The sequence below is a fragment of the Mya arenaria genome, chromosome 5, assembly GCF_026914265.1.
Source record: "Mya arenaria isolate MELC-2E11 chromosome 5, ASM2691426v1".
Taxonomy (NCBI): Eukaryota; Metazoa; Mollusca; class Bivalvia; order Myida; family Myidae; genus Mya; species Mya arenaria.
Window position 1 is genome coordinate 33,819,147 of NC_069126.1, and position 12,447 is coordinate 33,831,593.

A 12,447-nucleotide genomic window follows, 5' to 3' on the forward strand; every position below is an offset into this window, starting at 1 on the left:
TAAAAATTGACCCTAAATGGCCCTGAGCCAATAAACCAATGCACATGATATTGGCCCCTACTGTGGAACCAGTGTGATAAGCAGGAGATGCACAGCATGGGATTATCATGCCAAAGATTCCTTAAACTAGGCCTTTAAGAGCTAAAGAAAGCGGATTCTGACTGGCGCGGTTACACCGCCTCATACGACAGTAACTGGAACAAATCATACACCATGATTGAATTTTGACAAGTTTCCGTGACAGGAAACAAAACAACGCAGTCTGTTTAAATTTCATGGTGTGCGCTCTACCCACCCTCCGGGGCAAAACACGGATAGGTGCAAATATTTTTAGAGTCATCAAACAATTCTGAAAATAATGAAGCGGGAAGAAAAAAGCCGTGTACAATAATGTGTCAAATGCAGCATAATACTTGTTCAAAGTCGTTAATGCCACACACAAAATATACGAACGCAAAATGTTATGGTTAGATGACATGAAGTAAAATCTGTATGATAAGGAATGGGCGGAGCTTACGAATGCTAAATAAATAATAATAATAATAAGAAGAAGGAAACAAAAGGCCCAAGTGGGATAGATTGGGGTTTGCTCTGGAGGAAGAACACTTGAGGTAAAATCCTCCTAGGGGTTAAAACTTCATGATGAGTGCTAGTAAACTCGAGAATTAATGTATGATTTAACACAACGATATTTTACCTCGGTGAGTAAACACGTATTCACTGATCATCAACGTTATGAGTTAAAACAAGTATTCACTAATCATCAACATTATGAGGCAGTTGTGTGTAATATGCAAACGAGGAGATGACAGACACATGTCATACCATATATGGAGATGCCTCTAAATGATGTTGAAAAGTTGAAGAACAAACTATTGATGTTATTTGAATTCTCGACAGCAATTTACAATATATGCCCCATTTACGATATTAATTTGAAAGATGGTTGCTCTATCTTCAACAGAAAGGGCAGACCTCGGTACGTCGGTGTAGCTCTATATAACTCACAAGTATATATAAACGCGTATGTGTGTGTGTGTGTGTGTGTTTGGTAACATTTCACTGTTTTAATCAGTAAAATATCGTTTTTATTTCACTTAAAAACATGTATGAAACACTTAAATATATGAATTTTGTTTATATTAATTTTGAATTTCAGAAGCAGAGATATACTTAAACCGTTTTTTGACAGAAAATATTGAAAAGTCCAGTGTGCAGTCCCGTTCGTATGAAACTGATAAATCTGTTATGAAACTAGTTAAACGAAATGTTAACAATTTGTTATTAAAGTATTTGATACCCCCCAAAATATAGTGATTTTACCTGATTACATTGAGTCGTATTACTTTCAGTTACTGTTTCAAAAGCTTTGTACAGTGCATTTAGAGATGGGCTTCATGACATACAATATGAACATTATCATGAGCTCCCACAAATGTTTTTGTTTAATTGGAAACAATTAGTAATGTATAATCCTTTATGTTTGGGTAATTTATTACTTGTAACTTCTGATCACACCTTTTTCCAGTCACAACCAGTACCAGTACAATGCCAGACAGAATACCAAATGATGAAGTGTCTATGTTTATGTATCAATAACTTAGATAACAAAGACGTTTAACAAATAATAACCATGGCAGAATTCAAACACAACTTTATTTACATTTCACATATTATAAGTGCTGTTTATCTCCAATTAAGATTTTTTATCAAAAGAAGTACACCAGTATATTAAAATCACAAAGTCACATGGGCAAGTACAACAGTAAATGATGATTCACACAGTCACATCTGTAAGAATGTACTTAATGCAACCGCTTTTCTCAAAGTTTTTATACATATAAGGGAAATATTTGCTGACATGTAATTCATACATTTGTTCTTAATGTCTAGCATGTGTGGAAGCTCCTCCCGTAAAAAGGAAGATGGAGGTGAAACGGAAAGGTAGGTATTTTTGTTAGAAGTGTGATCAACCTATAATAATTAATTGCATTTTGTTAAGAATATAATTAACAAGAGCTGTCGTAAGACAGCGCGCTCGACTACGCCGCTTTGACATGAAATGAAATGAATACAATAATGATGTATTTGGTCTCTTTATGTCAAACCTTCCTAAATTTATTCGATACATAAGGTGACTTTGATGCTGCTCGCCCATCAGGCCGCCCGAACAATCACGCAAGTCATTCAAATAAATAGTTTTTTCCTTTTATGAAAATGTGGTTAAGAATATAAAAATATGCCTTTTAAAAGAAATAAAAAATCAAAAAAATCAAGGGCCATAATTTGTATTTAGGGTTAAAATGGAGTTATGTTTCTTGTAAGATGGTCGTAAATAATTTTGAATTTTATTAAGGGCATTGAATGAAAGGTATAAAAGTTTTTTTTATCAAAATCCCAACTTGCCCTAAAACTTTAACCTGGCCGAAAACTTTAACCTAAGCCAATCAGGGGCCATAACTTGTATTAAGGATAATATGGAGTTATGTTACCTCATTGTGTGATGGTCCTGAACCACTGTGTGAAGTATTAAGTAAAATGAACGAAGGTATAGAAGTTATTAATAAATATCCCAACCTGCACTAAAACTTTAACCTAAGTGCCATAGTCAATCAGGGGCCATAATCTGTGTAAATAATAATATTGAGTTATCTAACCTCATCATGTGATGGCCCTGAACAACTGTGTGAAGTATAATGTCAATAGAATGAAGGGTATTGGACTTATAAGTGAAAATCCTAACTTGCCCTAAAACTTTAACCGGACACCGACGCCGACGCTGGGGCGAGTTGTATAACCCTCCTTATTCTTCAAATAGTTGAGCTAAAAATCACCAAAACACTTATGTATCTTTGCATTATTATAAGAAGCTATTTATTTGGGTCCTAAAACATCGTTTTCCCACATTTTTAAAATAACCCGATTTGAAACTTTCTTTTACAGAGAATAACATGGTGAGAAAAAGGCAAAGAGGTATTTACTTTTAGATTATGTGGAATGTTGCATTTTAACTACTCATACAAGAACATCATTTGAATACCTTAAACAGTTTGTGAGTCATAGTCAGGGTTAAATTTTCGAACCATAACTTATTAAAAATGAACTTGTTCTGTAATCATCAGCATGCTTAGTTGTAATTCCATACTTAACTGTAATTACTGTTTGTAAGTCATTTCCAAATCTTGTGCACATAACAGGCAATTTGATTGTATGATTAAACACAGAGTCAAAAACCGTTTCATCTAGTGTGCATTTCTGTTTATTTGTAGCTGCATGTACCTGCAGTGCAGAACTTATGGATGTTGAGAGGGGTATCTTGCATGAGAGCAAGCAGAGAAATGAACTGCTCAAAGAATTGAACTCGAAAACGGACGCCATGCTGACAATGAAACAGGAGAAAATGAGAATTTTAAAGGAGTCACAATTGTTTACTAATGATGACTCTTTTGTTTACAAATAAACACTCAAACTTTTTCATGTTAGTCTGTCTCATTCAGGGTCCATATGCACCCATGTCTCAAGTTTAAAACTAATAAGGCTCTGAATGCTGATTATTCAAAATGACTGTTATGTAACACATTTAGAAAGAATATTTCTTTACAGTAGAACAGATTATCTTGTACAGATGCAATTTTTATCATTTCTTTTCTTGTTATAACATTATTACAACTGAATTTAAACAGAGTATTTAACTTACACTAAATTCCTTATTGAATATAGACCAAAACTCTATCAGTCTGTGATATATATTTGGCTGATGTAATTAAAAAGTTTATCTTTATGTACCTAGATGTTAATTATGTGTGTTTTCTTGTTTTTTATTGCAATTATTGTTAACATTTTATCAAAAAGTTGTCAACAGTTGTTCCTTCAGAAATGTTTGTTTTTGTAAAAATTTATATTTGAAATCAAAATTGACTGATGAACGTATGTATGTATATACAGTCCAATAAACTCCATTGTTTTTGTGAAAAAGTGAACAAAAGGTATAAAGCCTTCGAGTATCTATGTTAGTTAAGGTTGATAAACAACTAAGAAAATAAGCAAACTTTGAGATATATGAATGGTTTTGCTTTGTCCAACAAGGAGTAGCCTAATATGTTATAAGCAGTTAAGAAAGACATTGTTAAAAAAATGTTGACATTGTTAAAAAAATGTTATCTCAAGAAAGGTTGGGTGAGTTCATTTCTTGTATTCCTCCTCGCCCACATTCATGTATGAATTCACCAGGCGTTTGGCTGTCATCATTGTTTGTTGATATGTCCGGAAGAGGCAGCCCTCCTTCCAAGCACAGATTGTGCAGCTTGAAACAACACACTATTATATTTGCCGACTTCTCTGGGGCGAATGGCAGACACCGACTGCTCTTGCTGAGGCATCTGAAATGGCATTAGTTAATCGCTTATAAATGGAATTGTATTCAGGATGTTATGTCTTTATGGGGCTAAACTTTGACATATCAATCAGATTTCAATGTTCAAAGAGCAAAGCTGACGAAATTTAGATATAATGCCCGCTTATTAAATATGTACAAAAGAATGATCCTGTTGTCTGGAGTTCAAATATTAGTTGGTATACAATAACAATAGCGATATCATGACTGCGATAGTGTTACAAATTCGACCCATGCTACAATTAAGACTAATGTTGATGCAAAGATCCCTTTGAGTGAACTCGTCGCATTTTAATGTTTGACTTTCCCCACCAAATTTTCTATTTGGGAAGATCATTGGTCGCAATCTGGTGTCACTGGTAGCAGGCAAAACGTTTCATATATAGCAGTATATTATAAACTATGTACAAACACTAGAGGGGCCAAGGGAACTTTGCATCAAGCATCCTAGGAGCGATTTCGTACTGAGATATCCTAGTATTGCACTGTTTAAGAATATTCTTATGTATAAAATAGTTCATGAATCATTGATGAATCGGCACCTGAGAAATGTATTCCAGTTCTGGCAAAATTGCTAACAAACGTGTACTTTTCTCGTATGGTAAATATAACCACAAGACGATATGCTATCAAAATGCACAATCTTTTTCTTTCAAGTCCTTTTGGTTTCAAAAAAACATGAAAGAAGACAGATCTATGGAATCACAAACATGGAGAAGCATCACGTCGTCTCAAAAGTATATTAAGCGAATAAAAAAGGGCGCAAAAGTCGCTTCGACGTTAAAATAAGGGGTATACTAGCCGTTGCTGATATTTAAAAAAAATGCAGAATATGTGGGGAGTATCCGCAGAGTGTTACAGCATCGTCCGGGCAAGGTGATTTTTGATGTATTATTTAAACAAAACAATTATATTATTAAGCATAACCATTCCTTGCTGAAATATATGTGAACTTCTACATTCATTGTCATTTCACATATAAGTCCATTTGCAAATCCACCAGGCATTAAGGGCTGAGACACTTTGTACAACACCAGGGCCCGTAAACGTTTACGCCTTGAGTATGAGTTCGACTTTGACTTACATGTGAAAGAAAAATAGGCAAAGTACTTATGGTGATTCTTTCAGAATATGTTATACACACACATTGTTTGCTTAACTATTGTTTGATGACCCTTTGTCAATAGGAATTATACTCATAAAGTTTTGTTCAATTCAAAACAAAAAAAAATATTTCTAAGTTTCACACTCAATACGTTAGTAAATGTAAGCCCTGCTTGTTTCGTGCAAACTGTGTCATGCTTATATTTTGCATAGTGTATGATATTATTTCAGTATAATTTCTATTTTAAGGTTATGTAGAATTTAATACTAACCACAAGAGCATGGAACATGGTAGAGAATCACATCTAAGGAATTGTTTTAGTTCAAGAAACAAAGACAATGAATTTATACAAGCATTGACCGGACGGGTTCAATCTTAACCCTTTAATGTTAACACAATTATACATAATTATTTTTTTAATTTAACTACTGATATTGGCTGAAGTTAGAAAATTGCTTAATATGCTTTATGAATACATGTCATGAACATTATAAGAACATAAGCGAAACAATTGCCTTAAAAGCAAATCTTTAAAAGGACTTCACTAATTAAAAAGCAATTAAATATCGGACAAATATAGACCCATGCCGCGGAAAGGCAAAAGATGTCTCCTTTAACAACAAAGGCGTCCACAACAGTTTTAAGTGCCACCACTAGACAAGCTTCCTGCCTTTGTATGGCTTTGTTTTGATGGATTACGAGGTTTATGCGACGTTAATCATACTTACTAAAGTGACACATAATGAATAAGACATTAAGTGCAGTCGTAAATATTGAACACGGGATTTTTAGCTCTATGATGGCGTGTCCTGCTATCAAAATGTGGAAATTACTTTTACATCTTGCACAATTTATTGTTGGTAAGATTTTTTTTTCTTATTTTGAGGTTTGTAATTTATTCAATATAACAATTTGAGCTTTAATTGAAGAAATTGAAGTATACTAAACATTAACACAAACAAACTGACGAAACGATACATTGTATCCGTATTTAATATGTTATAACGAGATTATTTGCATAACCAGACGGTCTTCTCATAGAGGCATCCGGGTATTGATTCTCGGGCCGGTTTTGTGTTCATTTGGATGGTGCTAACCAAGCATGGGAGTTTTCTTCGGGTTCTCCGGTTTCCTCCACAAAACACGACATTACTCTAATTCAACAAAATTTTCACAATTGTTGTATAAAATATACTTCTTTGAATGTTAAAAACACCTTTAATATCTAGTGGGAGTAGAGGGCATATTTTAAGAACAAAGACATGCCTAACAAATTATACGTTCTTTATTGTTATCTGACTGGTAGGTTTTGAGTCTTCCTAACTGAAAACAACAGCAGTTTTCTGGGTCATAATAGAACAAAGAAAACTGCCCATATGAAGCTAAAACAATAGATAAAAAGATAGATAATTAATTTTTTAGTATGTAGGAATATGCAAATGTATAGTTTTTTTCTTTTAGTTTGACGCAGCTAATGTGAGGAAAGGGCAAGAATATAACCTTGGATGCATTTTTAAGTGTTTTTATCTGAACGGTGGCTATGAATCGTTTTCAATTTGCACCTAAAGCTTAACACGCACACTGTTTAGTATGTTTTTAACGCCAACAAAACAAAGAGATACCATAAGCAAATTAACAGTACTTAGTAAAATGATGATGAAGAATCTAAAAACTGAGTACTTTTTGTCAGTGGCTGGTTGTTCAGGTCGAGGCGTGGTGGTACAATGTGGGGATGGAGTCCACCAGTGGATGTTTTGTTCACCTCCGAACATCACCAAGACAGAACGGATCCTTACCGCACAACTAGACGTCAGGTGAGCACGCAGTTTAAGAAACAAAAAAGCTACAGTTTTATTAAATGTTAGGGTACGGCATACACCAGTGAATGTAGAGTGCTTCGCAAAAACTTCATCAAACATCAACATGACAGAACGTGTCCTGAATGCACACTTTGATGACAGGTGAGCATGGTAAAACGCTATGAATTTAAATAAAGCTATATAATGATTTAATGTGAGGATACGGCGTTAACCAGTGGATGAACGGTGTTGCGCCGAAACTCCACCAAACATGACCAAAACGGAGTAGGTCTTGGATGCAACTTGATTTCAGGTGAGTACGGTGACAACGCAATTAAAGATACATAAATATAGTGTGTTATGATATGCATGGGGACAGCGTCCACCAGTGTTTGTTCTGTTCTCCATCAAGCACCACTAATACGGAGCAGATATTGACCGTTCAACTTGAATTAAAGTGAATACTGTGGTAATACTATCAAAAATAAATGAAGCTATACTTTTATGCGGGAACAGGAAACAACCAATGACATCTTTCTGCTGCAACGCTTGTCACCAAGAAATAGCAGTAACTTTCTGTACACAATGATGTCAGGTACGAACCGAGTAAAGGCAGTTAGAGATATGCTAGCTTTACGTCGAAAAATTGAGCGACCATCAGTAGAAGTTTTGTGCTCTGCCAAACATCACCAAGAAAGCACAGAACTTTATGTGAGCATTTGACGACGATATTTAAGATAATTAAAGCTACACTTTCAAAACACGTGTAGGTTCGGCGTCCGCCACTGGATTGTCTGTCCTGTACGAATTATCACTAAAAAGGAGCAGGTATTGAACGTTCTATCAAACTTATAAGCGTGTTCTGAATGACTTTCGAAAATTGATAATGCATTTAATTTTTGACATCTGCAAATTATATTTTGGCTCATATGGCTCCTGATGACAGAATGATTATCTAAGTGCATGCTCTGAGCATTATTCGCTGCGTTATGTAACCCGAGCCTCTTTGACGCCCACATGGCTTAATAAACACCCATTTAACCTTGGCAGGCCCTTTTCTCCTCCTTGTAACAGAACCAGTTGTTTAGAGATACATCTTTCGTATAGGTATTATATCTCTTCCAATACCAAGTTTAACCCCCCGCCCGTCTGCTCTTTAATTCCTCTTTAACGTCACACGGATGGATTAAGTAGGGTTAGGCGGACTTCTAAAAATCAATTCTATATCCCGATAAGACAACAACATAACCAAGTCAAATGTGTAACTGCTTGTAGAAAAAAATTGGCGCATAATTTCAGGTTTGAGAATCGTTACTGCCAGCAGGATGGAGAGGCGACACATTTTGGACTAAAGGATAACGGAAAACAGATGTGGGCCAACAACTGGTGCTTTGGAACATTTTATCTCTGCATTGGTAAGACTTTCTTACCATGATCACACATTAAAAACAATAACATATTATCCAGTGAAGTGTGTTTAACAATATCCTATTAATCCAAGCCACAGTGCAAGGCTGGCTTAATTATTGAATGTATTTAGGATTGATGATGACCCCTCATTTACTAACATATAAATCAATTCAAATTTACAATTTATGTTCTGTTCGATACGTTTACATCTGCTTTGCTACCACGCGCTGTTAAAAGCATGTTTCATAATTTAATTCTATAAAAGAATAAAAAGTTAACATTTTGAAAAGCCACTTATCTTTAAATACTCATTGTCAAGAACCACTGCACTCGGGAGCATGCGAGTGCAAGCGGAAAAATAAGCTTAGTATTGTTTTATCAAGTACATCATAACTGTTAAGACTAAGTCGCTATTGCGAAATATGTGATACTATATAGGTACGTATGTATGTAGTCTAACTGGGTATATACAGAAGACTAAATAAAAAATGCTGGATAAAAAAAAGTTTTCGGGTCAGAAAATGACATAAACTCCAAAGACACAAGTAATCTAGTCTACGTTCATTGGAGGTGGTTATGGATGTTTATACATTGATCATGTACCTAAAGCTACTTTAATATATACGTAGTATTATGTAAAACGTAATGCCTAATACATTTTGCGAAAAAACAACAACAAAGTAAATACTCAGTCTGGCACATGTTAATAACCTTAAACACAGTTCCACTTCGGCAATAACACTAATAGCTAAGACATTATTGAAGCTGGATCATTGGTAAGTCTCGCACACGTAAATAACCTGAAACACAGTTCCACTTCGGCAATAACACTAACCGCTAAGACATTATTGAAGCTGGATCATTGGTAAGTCTCGCACACGTAAATAACCTTAAACACAGTTCCACTTCGGCAATAACACTAACAGCTAAGATATTATTGAAGGGATGTTATAAAAGGTTGGAAACTAATTGTATTTTATTGCAGGTGTTGATAGCACCTCCGAGCAAACACAGGACACAGCTTTACAAGAAACGTCAACCGACCCGACATTATCGGCACATATCCTTAAAACAAGTTCTCAAGCAACTGGTAATGGAACTAGCTCACTCTCAAACCTTCGCCATATTTCCAAGAAAAGAAGGGTCGATTCCAAACTTAAATGTGAGTTTTTCTTTTTCTAACCGATTGTGTTGTATTTCAATCTCATTTCGAACAAGATATAAATTTATAATTTGACTAGGACTGGCCAAGCTTAGTCCAATTATATTAAAGTCTGATCATTACTAGCTCGTATTGAACAAATGTAACTCGGAAACGTTCAAATATGTATATCAATTTATTACCAATTACCCATTGGTTTGTATTTCGGTTTCTTCAGTTTGGCTCATGTTCGGTGTGGTTGCTGGAGGGATCGTCATAATATGCCTTATAGGACTCATCACCTACAATGTTATCAACTGGTAAGGTCACAATATATAATGTATTGTCAATGGATGGTGAATGTTATAAATACAATGCAAACTACAGAGACAAGCTCAGTAGTCAAACATCCAAGTATAAACCCTTTTAAGAGGCACAAGGTAAAGGCCCAAAAGGAAAAGAACGAGATACACAAGACGTGCATACAACACAAACAGACCGCATATGCATCAAAATAGCTTAATCCATAAATAATCTGATTGCCGCTTTCAAGCGGTCTTTGATATGTCATTAAAAATATGACACGGTGGAATTGTGCGTGATAGATAGAATATGTTTATCGTGGAAAATGTTTAAAATTCCTTGTTTCATTATATGCAATCTGAATTCTGGCAATGTATCAATGCTCTATTATGTATTACTTCATCGATATATAACTTAGATTACTTATATAATTTAATTGCGTAATGATAAATTGATTTGATCACATTTTCAATTTTAGTGACTCAAAAGGACATGAAAAGATAAAAGAGTATGGACGATCCAAAGGAAAGGTTCACAATAAGTACTTTCGTGGCGAAAAACCATCCACTTCAACGCTAATATCAGCAGAAGAGGCCTATGAAAGCGTCTATGACACCATTAAAAACGTACAGAAAATAAGAGTTCAGCAACAATCTTCGTCGACTTTTAATATAGATACCAACAACACAAATACAGGGAGTGGCATCCAAAATAACAACCACGATGGATGCAACTTTGATGAAATAAATACCATTAAAAAGAATAGTGTGACTTTTATCGAACAAAACGGTACCGTAACACAAAAGACAAAACCACCAAACACGAGACACAAAACGTGTGTGAAAATAATATCAGGTGAAGCCAAAGTCCTAATAGAGGATGATAGTGACAACACATATGACCATCTTGTGAACACTCCTAGACGTTCTACACGTCTCAGCAGTAATTACAGTCACCTCAGTTTTGAAGATGTGTAGACTATTTGTTTAAATGTGTGGATTTTTGAATGATGATAGTGATCTTATATTTAACAATGTGTGATTTTGTATGCTGATAGTGAAAAGTTTAAATATTCAAGTTTTCGGAAGAATGAATTTCTTAAGAGTTGCCAATGGTATTAAACAGCGGCTCGGTCATTTGACAAAACAGTAGTTTTAAGACAAGCCTGCTTATATTTGTTAAAATGATTTAATCAATTTGAAATTAAAGTTCTCGCCTGACTGCATTGGTCTTCACCACATTTCAATTGAAAAATACACTTTAACGAACATTACCTGTAAATAGTATTTAGTTAATGCTAGTGCAACACGTTTTGTGTTGTAATCCATATGCCAGAGTCTGATTGATTGAAGCTTAATGCTGAAACCAAATGGTCAGGAACGAACTGTTAACAAAGCAGTCATTTAGTAAGTGAAGTTCTTATATAAATTGTTGTGCTTTATACTGTCTTGTCTTAAAAGATGATTCTTCCTCAAGATGATACATTTGATTTTGTTCAATAATGCTGGGATAATACATGCTTAAGTTTGAACACTTAAACACCAATATAAAATGTGACCCCCATCGGCTTTCCCTAATCGTTCGTAGATGGCAACCCAAACGTTTATTGTTAAACGGTATCCTTCTATTTGTGTTTACTGTGTTTGTTTTCCTTGTATACCTCTTGTTGACTGTGCGTTTGGCGTTCCAATTTTATCATGGTTGCATAACAGTATCATATTAACTATATTTCTGTTTTGGTCGTCGATCTCTGTAATTCTTTCCCTTTCTCATGTCAGAAAGAGTGGAAACATGTTTAAACATTAAAATCAGAAATAAGAATGCAGTTAGTTTTCACCTGACACATAAGACCATTTGAATATGGAAGGGATTATCCGCCAGTTAATGCATGCTGCTTTATGACATTTCTCATTTTAAATTGCAAGTGCATTCGTCTAAATAGTAGGTGCCTTCGTGCAATTGCTTCGTGCCTATTTGTTATTGACAAACGCATTTGTCTATGTTTACAAGTTGCCTTCACTTTATTGCTTAGTGTTTACGTCTTAACGACAAATGACATGTATCAAGTTCTTACATTTGAGTAACTTAATAACTGAACTGTGTACAAAACTACAACTTCACTATCAAAACTAAATAACTAATAGTATTTATATACTGTAGTAAGACTATTGAAAGCTAAATTAATATTTACCAATAGTATTATGCATTTGTCAATAAGCCTATAGACGATAGACGAATGCATCTAGACGAACGCATCTAAACGGATGGAATTAGAAGGGAACTAGTAAATATTGGT

The 12,447-nt window shown here is 34.7% G+C and overlaps 1 protein-coding gene across 1 annotated transcript; it reads left to right on the plus strand.

The window, feature by feature from the left end:
• Positions 1 to 6,204: 6,204 nt before the first annotated feature.
• Positions 6,205 to 11,972, plus strand: LOC128234143 (uncharacterized). The gene is made up of 6 exons (XM_052948181.1): positions 6,205 to 6,358; positions 7,189 to 7,312; positions 8,597 to 8,712; positions 9,693 to 9,869; positions 10,087 to 10,168; positions 10,630 to 11,972. Exons 1-6 carry the CDS (start codon positions 6,241 to 6,243, stop codon positions 11,126 to 11,128), a joined length of 1,116 nt encoding a protein of 371 aa, XP_052804141.1. The 5' UTR covers positions 6,205 to 6,240; the 3' UTR covers positions 11,129 to 11,972.
• Positions 11,973 to 12,447: the final 475 nt, after the last annotated feature.